This window comes from Haliaeetus albicilla, chromosome 17, assembly GCF_947461875.1.
Source record: "Haliaeetus albicilla chromosome 17, bHalAlb1.1, whole genome shotgun sequence".
NCBI lineage: Eukaryota > Metazoa > Chordata > Aves > Accipitriformes > Accipitridae > Haliaeetus > Haliaeetus albicilla.
Genome location: NC_091499.1, coordinates 5,939,960 through 5,951,557, shown reverse-complemented (window position 1 = coordinate 5,951,557; position 11,598 = coordinate 5,939,960). Strand labels below are relative to the sequence as shown.

The window sequence follows — 11,598 nt, the reverse complement described above, 5'->3', positions numbered from 1 at the left end:
CTAACAAGAAACTCCATTAATTGGCCTGGGACGGTTCCCCAGGGCCTTTCTTTACCCGCTGCACCGGGCCATGATGCAATGCGTGACGCCTTCTCCTCACACCCGTCCCCCCGCCGCCCCACAGCCCCCAGGAGGGGCCGGGGTTGTCCCCCCCCCGCGCTCCGCTCCACCTCAGGGGAAGGCGGCCTGCTCCCGCCCGTCCCACCCGGCCGCTGATCGCTCCTCCGCGCTGGGAGGGCTCGCCTCCGCTCCACCGACCCCCGCTAACCACCCCTGACCGCTCTCCGCTCCACGGGGGGGCGGCTGTGGGGGGGTCCCGGTCCCGGTCCCCGGTCGCCGCCTCAGGGATGGGGGAGATGGGGGGCGGGGGGGGAGCGCCCTTTGCCCGCGCGGCCGCCAGGGCGGGGCTGCGGGGGGGGCGTGTCGGCGGGGCCGCCGGGAGTGGTGACGTGTCCCTTAGGCTCCGCCTCCCCCCGGGCCAGGCTATATAAGGGGCGGCGCTCACGCCGTCGGTCTTTTTCGCTACGGGTTTGCCGCCGACGCCGTCTCGCAGGTGAGGGGCGGCCGCGCGGGGCAGGCCGGGGCCGGGAATGAGGGGCCGGGCCGGGGGCACCGCGCACCCGTGGGGGCTTGGGGGGGGCCGGGGGAGGGAGGAGGAGGAGGAGGAGCGGGGCGGGAGAGAGAGGGAGGAGGGAGAGAAGGCGCACGCCGGGGAAATGGCGGCGCCTCGTCCTCCTCCTCCATCCCACACGGTCCTCGCTGTGCCCGGGGCTGCGGGCCGGGGAGCGGCGTGGGGGGAGAAGCCCCTGCCGCGTGTGTGTGGGGGGGGGGCGGTGGGGCCGGGACGCGCGGTGCGTGGCGGGTGGGGGTGGGGGTGGGGGTGTGGAAGGGAGCACGAGTTGTTAGGGGAAAAAAAAAAAAAAAAAAAATGGCCGCTCGGCTTTCCTGCCTGCCGCCAGTTCCACAAAATGGAGGACGCGGCGGCCCGGGCGGGGTGAGTCACACAAAGGAGCGGGCCGGCCCCGCCCTCCGCGCTGCCCCCCTCAGCCCCGCCGGGCCCGCCGACCCGCTCCCCGGCCGCCGCCGGGAACTCCAGCCCGGAGGCGGCGGCGGCGGCGGCGGGGCGATGCGGGGAGGGGGCGACCCGAGGGGCGGGAGGGCGGACGGTGGGGGCCCCCGGCCGGCGCCCGCCCGCCCGCTTCGCTCCTCCCTTCCCTTCCCCTGCCCTGCCGGCGGGGCGGAGCCGGGGCCGGGGCCTCCATCCCGGCCGGGCCGCCATGGCCGACGGGTTCCCGCCGAGCGGGGCGGGGGGAGAGCGATCGCTCCGGGAGGCGTAACCCGTGGGGGTTTTTTTTTTTATTTATGTTTTTTTTTTTCTGGGGAAACTTCCAGGTGTCGATTCTCTTTTTGCCGAAAGAAAGAACTTGACTAACATCCGAAAATGGGAAAGGAGAAGACCCACATCAACATCGTCGTCATCGGCCACGTCGATTCTGGCAAGTCCACCACCACCGGCCACCTCATCTACAAATGCGGTGGTATCGACAAGAGGACCATCGAGAAGTTCGAGAAGGAAGCCGCCGAGGTGCGTGGGCTGGTGACGTCCCGCAAAATGCCTTCAGGCGGGAACGTGTAAAAAGAGACACGAGTTGCGATACTGAAGTTGCAAACCGTTTTGCGGCCAGAGGGAGGCAGTTTGGTCGCAGCTGCCCCAGTTAGCCGAACAAGGGCGCGAGTGTTGCATGGCCACGGGGCGGCGGTCAGGCTGCCGTTGTCCCTGTGGCTGAACAAGCGCCAAAGCGTTGAATCCGCCATTATGTTAGTTGGCAAAGCTCAAGCTGGGAAGTGCGGAGCGAGTGGGGGGGGAAAGTAGTCTAAAGCTACATCTGCGTAATTACGCCTGGAATCGTAACTTAAGTGGAGTTCCCAGCTGCAGTCTTTGCTTACACGTAGCCGAGGATAACGTTAAAGAAGTTGCTCTGATAAGGTTTACTTCTGAAAATGAGAAGGATATGGATTTTGGTGTTTGAGCCTATGGAAAGTCTTACCGAGCATAGTTCTTCTGTGTAATAACAGCATAGGTCTTAATAAGCACATCGCAGAATGAAACGTAGCAAATGTTGGGCTGAGTAGCAGTTAAAGTGTTGATTATTGCAGGGATTGCATTAGTAAGAGAATTTAAATTTGTAGAGGACACTTGATAGTAGGGCTTAGGCTCAAGAGATCTCTCGTAAAGATGTGTTAGGGCAATTAACAAGCTGTCAAGAGGGCTAAACTGTCAACAGGTTAAATAACAGAAAACACTTGGCATTTCTCACCAGTAGTGCCAAGTGTATCTTGTTGCTTGTTTCACGAGCAGCAACATTTTTCAGCATTAAACCACTTACTATTCTTGGATTTTGCTCTTTACCCAGTCTGTGATTCTGCTGAACTAACTGCAAATACCTATCATTCTTTTAAAAAAAAAAAAAAAAAAGGCAGGGAAAAACTAAACTTTTTTTTTTTTTAAATTCATAGATGGGCAAAGGTTCTTTCAAATATGCCTGGGTCTTGGACAAGCTGAAAGCTGAGCGTGAGCGTGGTATTACTATTGATATTTCCCTGTGGAAATTTGAAACAAGCAAATACTACGTCACCATCATTGATGCTCCTGGACACAGAGACTTCATTAAGAACATGATTACTGGAACTTCTCAGGTATGTAAATAGAACTAAGGATTTTGGGAGTTCAGGCAGGTTGTTCCTTGGTTGGTTGGGGGGGAGGGGTTCACATAATACCTTGGCACATGTGCAAGCATTATAATGAGGGGGTTTTTTTTCTTTTCTTTTCAAAGGCTGATTGTGCTGTCCTGATTGTTGCTGCTGGTGTTGGTGAGTTCGAGGCTGGTATTTCCAAGAACGGGCAGACCCGTGAGCATGCCCTTCTGGCCTACACTCTAGGTGTAAAACAACTGATTGTTGGTGTCAACAAGATGGATTCCACTGAGCCACCTTACAGCCAGAAGAGATATGAAGAGATTGTCAAAGAAGTCAGCACTTACATCAAGAAAATTGGCTACAACCCAGACACTGTAGCTTTTGTGCCAATTTCTGGTTGGAACGGAGACAACATGTTGGAGCCTAGCTCTAACGTAGGTTTGACATTCGTTTACGTTAAGCAATGAAACTAGGAGGATTATTGAGATAAATTCTGCAATAGTAAAATGCACGTGTTTTTTAATAGTTATGTTTGGAAGTGTCGAGGTCAAAAGTGAAATCCCAGCCCTTCACAAATTGTTACTCTGCAATAGCGTACCGTGATAATGATAAGATAAGCCACTTGGTCTTTTTTAGCCTTGTGCTATTAAAATTGGCAGATGGTTTATGCCTGGGCTTATTTTTTTTTCCAGATGCCCTGGTTCAAGGGATGGAAGGTTACCCGAAAGGATGGCAATGCCAGTGGAACCACCCTCCTTGAAGCTTTGGACTGTATCCTGCCACCGACTCGTCCAACTGACAAACCTCTGCGTCTGCCTCTTCAAGATGTCTACAAAATTGGCGGTATGTGTGCTCTCTAATGCTTCTCACTTGCCAGCAACAGGTAGTGCGTGGCACAGAAATAGAGTTGTTTGCCTGAGAGCTTTTTTTTTTTAAAGTGGAGAATGTAGTATACTTGCTTCAAGTGGGGGTTTTTTTCCTGTAAGGGCATGTATTCATTGAGCTGAATTACTAATGTTGCTTTCCCTTTGTAGGCATTGGTACTGTACCAGTTGGCCGTGTGGAAACTGGTGTTCTGAAGCCAGGGATGGTGGTTACTTTTGCCCCTGTCAACGTTACAACTGAAGTAAAATCTGTTGAGATGCACCACGAAGCCCTGAGCGAAGCTCTGCCTGGTGATAACGTTGGCTTCAATGTTAAGAACGTGTCTGTGAAAGATGTTCGCCGTGGCAATGTTGCTGGTGACAGCAAGAACGATCCTCCAATGGAAGCTGCTGGCTTCACTGCACAGGTAATTTTTGCAGCTGTTCGAAGGTGTTTGAAACATAGCTGTGGATTGTGAAATACTAGTCTTGTTCGTTCTTACTAGTAGGCTAAGCTATAAAGTGACGGAGACTTGTGTTCTGAGATGTATTTGCTTGAAGCAAATTGCATGAAAGCCCTGGCTGTGTAAGACAGATCAGTATTCAGAATTATCCCAGTGTTAACTTAGCTTTCATGGTTTTCTAGGTTATTATCCTGAACCACCCTGGCCAAATTAGCGCTGGTTATGCTCCTGTGCTGGATTGCCATACCGCTCACATTGCGTGCAAATTTGCTGAGCTGAAAGAGAAGATTGATCGTCGTTCCGGCAAGAAGCTGGAGGATGGCCCCAAATTCCTGAAATCTGGAGATGCTGCCATCGTTGATATGATCCCTGGCAAACCCATGTGTGTTGAGAGCTTCTCTGATTATCCTCCTCTCGGTAAGGCATCTCCTAAAATGTGTTAATGCTGAGCTCTGGAAAAGACACTCCTCGATTTCTAGTATGGGGATGTAGTGTGTTCTGTAAATAGCTATTAAAAGCTGTGGCTTGATTAGAAACTCTTGAAGCGGAACAAAACTTCAGCGCCGCAGGGGTACTCTCTAGGTGATGATGTATCTGTCCCGGCCTCATGCAGTTCACTGTCCTAGAGCGGTGTTTGCCCACTTAGCCCGAGTTGCCTGTTGCTGCTGTGCAGATGATGCTTGTGGGTATGTAGCCCTAGAGAAAAGTCATAAAAAAACATGCTCTTGTTTTCAGGTCGTTTTGCTGTGCGTGACATGAGACAGACGGTTGCTGTTGGTGTCATCAAGGCAGTTGACAAGAAGGCTGGTGGAGCTGGCAAGGTCACAAAGTCTGCCCAGAAGGCCCAGAAGGCTAAATGAAAATTCTGTACATCAGCTGCCACCTCGGTCTTAATCAGTGGTGGAAGAACGGTCTCAGAACTGTTTGTCTCAATTGGCCATTTAAGTTTAATAGTAAAAGACTGGTTAATGATTACAATGCATCGTAAAAGCTTCAGAAGGAAAGGAATGTTTGTGGACCATTTGTTTCGTGGCAGTTTAAGTTATTAGTCTTTAAAATCGATAAATTTTTTAAAATGGAAACTTGACCAAAAATCTGTCACAGAATTTGAGACCATTAAAACAAAAGTTCAATGCTACGTCTCTGTGTTCTTTGGGTTAACGTTAAGTTCATACTAAAACGCTATACAGCCCTGGTGGGATCAGAAAGGATGAATGTTACTTGAGGGTGTTCAGAAACTGCAAAGCAAATACTCAAAATTTGTTGTTTCTGAAGAGTAGAGCGAAATTCAGCTGCAGGTTTAGTTTTAACTGATCTAAGCCTTAAAAAAAAAAATTACTTCTATGGTGCTTTCTTCTTTAAAGATAGTTTCTAGATTGGATAGCACAAATAACAGGTAACAGTTTTGGTATTTTGGTGTGTTCTGTGATGCACTGAGTAAGCCAAGAGAACTTTATATTGGGGAAAAAATAGTGTAAACAAAAACACATTTAACCTTGAAAAAGCATAAACAAAAGTGTTCAGTTTCCCATAAGTCTCATACACAATTTTTTTGTAATTGCTAGCAGAAACAGATGTTTTTCTGGGGAACTGATTAACTGTTGTGTAGATCTTTCAAGATGAAACACTTATATCTAAATATTTTCTAATATATAGTGAGACATTCAATAGCTAAGTTTCAAAACCAAATTTTGTTTAGAAGGATGCTTTGATGCTTGTTGGGCAATCTCTGAGAGACCCACCATTACAGCTGCTTGCTCAGTTTTTATTTCAAGAACAAAGCTTGGGAGAGAAACTGGCAGGTGTTTCCACTGAATTTTCAACAGGATGGTGTTTAGGCACCTGTCCTGCTTCATGGTTTTGAATTTTTGAACTTTGGGTCAAGGATGTTTTTAGGATGCCTGCTTGGAGAATGTACTGGTGCATTTCCCAGAGCGATGTGATCAGTGTGCGCTATGTCGGCACCAAATGATGTGGCGGGACTGTGTACTTGCTCCCTTTTTAACAATGAGGTTGAAGATTCTGTTCAAACAGTCGGCTGAAGTGGAACTCGGTAACTAGTCCAAAAGATTACTATTGACTCCTAGATAAATAATCCAAGAAAAACATTTTGGGCTATAAGAAATACCAGCTGTAATAAATGGGGATTGCAGAACAAAAGTCTTGCTTTGAATTGGTAAATGGAGACAAGCAGTTAATGGATAATCAGATCTGGCTTGCATAATGATGCAGCTGTTTTACTAACCTTTAACATTATTTCCCCACAGTATCCCCACATCAGTTCAAAAAGAATTCAGTATCTTTGAAGGATTATTGTTCCATGACACCAGTATGTTTGTTCTGTCTGTAACAGCTCTATTCTCTTTGTTTTCCTTTCCTTCTTCAGCTATGTGCTTGCTCTGCAGGAACTTGTAACATATCTGTACCGCTTGGATATGCCTGGATAATCCTGAACTGCTATTATTTTCATGCTGTTTGTTTGCTTTGGTTGGATCTTTTCTCCTTTCTGCTCACCTTCTGTGTCTTAACTACAGTAAAACCTTGGAGCATTACACACCATGTTTGAAGGTACAGATGTACTGAGTACAGCAGAAGCGAGGGCTAGAGCGCTTCAGTCTGTAGAAGACTACGGAATTCAGTAAAGGAATCTCGTGATTATTAAATTCTACTGCTAAAGGTTTGTTAGTTTTATCCCCAAGGCAACAGGAAGTACATAACTTTAAAGTTGAGGCAGGTGTCCTGTTGCCATAATAAAGCTATAAAGTATCTTGCAAATCTTTGCATGCTGTTCTGTTAAACTGCTTTTTTCTAAGAGACTTTGGCCAAACTGGTTCAGCAAAGGGCAAAGTTCTAATCTGGATGAAAAGGAAAACGGCTTTGGTGCAGACGGTGTTTTCAGTACAGCTCTCTGCCCATTAGATTTCTTGCATGTTCCTGTGTAGGTGCAGGATACTTGGTTTGGCTGGCCGCGGTCTGGATACGCAATATCCAGTCTGCGGGCAGTTCCTCTGTCCTCTTCGCACAGTGTTGCCTTCAGCTGGGTGTACTTGCTCCATTACAGTTTGGAAATTACCTTGTAATAAGCAACTGATTCAAACTGAAGCCTTAAGGCAAAATAAGGTTTGAAATAGAATTAGGCGTTTGAAGTGTCTCTGATCCTAACAAGCGGAAGCTGAAGGAAGGGCAGCAACTGAAGGCAGGCAGCGCGGCTCTTCCAAGAGGCCATTTTCTTCTGATCAGCTGGGCGTAGATCAGAAAAACCACACAGCCTGGTGGCTGAAAAAGCCGCCTGGGAGGATGTTTCGTGTTAGAACGGCCCAGCTGATGGGGCACGAGAGTCAGCATCATAGTTTCAGGCCTCTAGGAGAAAAACGCTGAAGCCTTAGAGGAACAGGCGCTATCTGTTGTACGCAGTAAAAAACAAACAGACACTTGGGAATGCTCTGCCTGTGATACTAGCAATTGCTTTCAAGTATTTAAAACCTCAATTTTACACAAATTCTGGGGTTTTTTTCCTCTCTTTTTTTAGTATTGTAGACCAGTTTTGCTTTCTATGCACTAATGCAATGCCATCTCAGTTCTTTTATTAATCTTTGACTACCTGGGGAAATTGTTAGACTTTTGTAAACAAAACTTGGGAATAAAACTACTTTGGTCAAACTTTTAATAAACGTTAATAGTTGGAGAACTGTATTTGTCTTCTGACTGCTTATTTCAAGAAACTTTTACAGCTGTCCTTAACTCTTTCCATACTGTCCTGCAATGCTGGTGATGTTTATACAGCAGTGTGAAAGCAGATGGCTGTGGTGATGTAGCTAGCTACAAAGGCAGAAAACAGGCTAGAATACTAAATTTATTTAACCTTTTTTGAGTTTTACTGCTGAAGGTGGCAGTGGGGAGCCGGAAGATTGAAAAGTAATTCCCTTTCTAGTTGATGATGCATGCTTTGGAAGGCTGGAGGGCTTTTAGTCCACAGAAATATTCAAAAAATGCATGTGGTGAGGTATTTAGGGACTCATACAGGAAAGCCTGGTCTGCGTAAGGAAATGGAGCAGCAGAGTTGTAGTGGCTGTAGCCAGGTAACTTCTTCCTCAGTTTTGTTTCCCTAGGTGAATGTTTTAGGCTGGAATAAAACAGGCTCTGCTCAGGCTACTACCCCAAGGTATTTTAATTATTGTATCTCAAACCAGCTTGTGCAAGGCTAGTAACTGGAATAGTTAGTTTTACTGAAATTGCAGGTGAAAGACTAATTCAGGTTCTGATTGGAGCTGGCTCAGTGTATGTCAAAAGGTATTGACAGACTGAGTCAAATAACTGATTATTTCTCAATGCATATTTTCAATTTTAAATCTGGTCAAGACAAAACCATGCAGAAACAAATCAAGCTTTGTACTGTAGGGGGATATCCTTTTCCTCAGCGGTGCTAAATAATTCAGTGTCTGTTTAACAACAGCATAAATTCAGTCTGGATCACAAAGGGCAACCCCAGACATGCAACATTTTTGCCGGTCCCTGAACTGGGCATGCGTAGGAGCCTTACTTGCTGTGATGGATGGAGGCTGAGCCTGCCTTACTTATTTTTAAAGCCTCTTCACTTCGGTGCTGGCTGAGCTGGCCAGTTTTTTCCCCACCTGCTGCCCACATTTCAGGTGACCCGGGATGAGTTTTGCTCTGTGCTTCCTTCAAAACAACGCGGTTCCTTTCCCTTGCCTACCTTGTGGAGGTGGCTGCAGAACTCACCAGCTGTTTAACATCCTTTGCGAGGTCCAACTCAGCTTGACTTCTCCCAAGTCTTAGTTCAGCTGTTTGCTCCTGGATCTAAAATGCATCTTTTGCTGATCAGCTGGTCATCTTTTTTTTCCCCGGTCCCTCTATGGTTTGTGCTTCTCTGAGATCCTGCTCAAAGGGGCTGCTCCACCCGAAGCCTAGTTCTACAAGAGTTTTTCCTTTTGCCTTTCAGTGCAAATTGCAAATTCCTGGCAGTATTACCACCTTTGAGTTTATGATGATCATTTTCAAGTCCTCAAATTCCTCATGTTGCTTGACTGCACCAAAGAGTACTTTCTGTCTAGGAATTCAGCCTTCTGAAATTGCAGATCTTAAACAATAGCCAAACCATAAGCTAAACAGAAGAATAAACTGTGACTGTAGAAAATATCATCGGGCCAAATTATCGTCTCTCCTGCAATGCTCCTACTGCTTACCAAGGGAAGGCTGAAACCACTTCAGGAGGAAGAAGGGAGCACCCAGGGTGCAAAAGAGCTGAAGGAAAACCTGGCAGATGCCAAAACCGCATTGTTTTACAAGACACAGAAGCTGTGGGGGTTTTAAGCCTTTCTTGAACGCTCTTTAATCCCTTCAGATTATTTCTGCATTAAAAATCAATTACATCATTGCCTACCTTTTTTTAAAATGAGGTTACTTTCTCTGGCTGCCTATCAGTAATTCTTGAATACTTTGTTTCAAGTATTTACACAACATAATTCCAATCTGCTAGCTTCTCTGCGCTGATAAGGTGACAGTTAAACACGTGTTTTCCTCGAAAGCTGCTGGGTGAAGTACGGAGGAAATGTGGAAATAAATGGGAGTGCAGTTCTCCTATGGGCCGTCTCCGGGCTGCCAAGGAGCTGTGCCTGTGCTTTACAGCTCTGAATTTGTGCAGGTTTTGTTTACTTCTTCCTTTAAAAACACAAACCAATTTGAAGGTAGGTAAGCTCTCAGTGGTGCAGCATCCTCACGGCCCAAAGGCACGCTTCCAAGGATGCCGTGGTGCTAGGTCTACCCTCTGGGTGCTGACATAACCTTGCGAGGGCTTTCTCCTGCCTCTTCTGAGCAAAACAGGTCAGAAACCTGGTCGTCCTTCGGCAAAAGCATCTGCTAGCTCAGGCCCAGCGCAAACACAAGTCTGTGGGTTAACACGCTCTTTTTTTTTCATATTATGTAGTCACTGGAAATAACCAGAGCCAGCTCACCCCTAACGCGGAGCCCTGCCTGCCCTGCTGGCAGCAGTCGCAGTCGCTTTTTCCCTTTCAGCCCAGTAAAATCTGGATTATTCAACACAAAAGGGAAGAGCCACATTTTCCCACCCCGGGTCCCTGTTCCGCAGGGCAGCCAGGCAGCTGGTGAGGCAGCCGACTCCAAACCCACACAGCGATGGAAAGGCAAGACAACCTTCCCCTCCCAGAAGGGTTTTATTGGAGGTAGGGCTCTAATTTAAAATAAAGTTTCAGATTCTGCTTATATGCAGCCACCTGGGCACCTCTTCAGCAAAACTCTCACTTCTTTCTTTGATATATGTGTGTGTATATCTATGTATACACACACACATAGGTACATGTATTTATTATAACACATATACGTGCATACAGAAATTAATAAGGTGCCTACTTTCTCTTTTTTTAAATTGCAGTTGCCAGACTTCTTAAAAATCCACAGTTCCTGTTTTGAAGCCGGATTCTAAGCTAACTCCTTAGTAAATAGAGTGAACACCCCCCGCCAAATGACTAAATATTTAGTTATTGTTAATTATTTAGTATTTTTATATAATATTATTTATATTATGTTATTTATTACTATATATTTAGTTACTGTTAGTAAATATTTAGCAAATATTTGGTTTTATAAGCTGGGCTGTGGTTTCTGCTAACAGGACATGGGTATTTTGGAGAAAGAGGTGTAGGCTTGTTTGGTGTTAAGAGTTTTCTCTGTGTAAAACAAGCCCTTAAATAGCCTTTCCCAGAGGAAAAAAAGAGGAGGTGAATTTAGGTGTAATTATAGGTTTGCTCCTACTTGACTGTTACTTCTAGTAATAATAACTAATATCATGTAGTCTGCTGCTAAAGTGCTTTTCTGGATGGCAATACCCCAATTTTTGGGAGAAGGAGGGGCTGTGCATGTGTGCACAGGGACCAGGGAAAAGAAAGAGCAACCCCCAACTCCGCTGCAGTCGCTTCCTCACGAGGGTAATTCCTGCAACTCGTTTCTGGGCCAGAATCCCCAGGGATTTCTGCACACCCGAGGAGAAGTGAGATCACAGCGTGCGACGACGTGACCTCTCTGCATCTGGTCCAGCCGCTTCCAGGTCCTGCCTGATGCCCATCACGGGGCCACCGTCACCCGGCCAAAGTCCCGCGAAGCGCGGTGGGACAAGGACAAAAACCTCGCTGAAGGGCCAGCTCAGCGGTACTCACCCGCAGCAGCCTTTTCACGCGTGACTCCAAAAATCCCATACGCTTGTGACACAAGCCACTGCCTGGCCGCACGCAGCGATTTTCAAGTTCGGCCACCTAAAATCGCAACCGAGGAGACTAGTCACGAGCCGGCTGTCAGCTCCCCTCCCTTCTTGCTGCCCTGCAAGGCCCAGAGTGAGCTCATTTCCCTCCTGGCTCCATGCCTGCTCTTCAGTTAACCACATCAAGCGCCAAGTCGCTTGGAACGAGAACAGCGTGTGCTTACCGGTCCCCAGGGCTGCCTAAAACCCGTGTCTCCTGGGGCTTGCGCGGGGAGCTGGAGCTGATGTGAGAAGCGGACGCCTTTGCCCGTCACTTCGTCCTCCTCCCGTCTCCACCACAGCA

General features: G+C 47.4%; 1 protein-coding gene across 1 annotated transcript; it reads left to right on the top strand.

The window, feature by feature from the left end:
• The first annotated feature begins 399 nt into the window (after positions 1-399).
• EEF1A1 (eukaryotic translation elongation factor 1 alpha 1) lies at positions 400-5,162 on the top strand. Its single transcript, XM_069804674.1, has 8 exons — positions 400-553; positions 1,393-1,585; positions 2,518-2,697; positions 2,835-3,131; positions 3,390-3,540; positions 3,732-3,988; positions 4,207-4,441; positions 4,760-5,162. Exons 2-8 carry the CDS (start codon positions 1,442-1,444, stop codon positions 4,882-4,884), a joined length of 1,389 nt encoding a protein of 462 aa, XP_069660775.1. The 5' UTR covers positions 400-553; positions 1,393-1,441; the 3' UTR covers positions 4,885-5,162.
• The last annotated feature ends 6,436 nt before the right edge of the window (positions 5,163-11,598 follow it).

Bases quoted from the DNA above. Each gene is read 5' to 3' on its own strand.
- EEF1A1 (XM_069804674.1), top strand. From the start codon at position 1,442: ATGGGAAAGGAGAAGACCCACATCAACATCGTCGTCATCGGCCACGTC. The intron at 3,989-4,206 runs GTAATTTTTGCA...ATGGTTTTCTAG, and splicing joins CTGCTGGCTTCACTGCACAG to GTTATTATCCTGAACCACCC. The intron at 4,442-4,759 runs GTAAGGCATCTC...TCTTGTTTTCAG, and splicing joins CTCTGATTATCCTCCTCTCG to GTCGTTTTGCTGTGCGTGAC.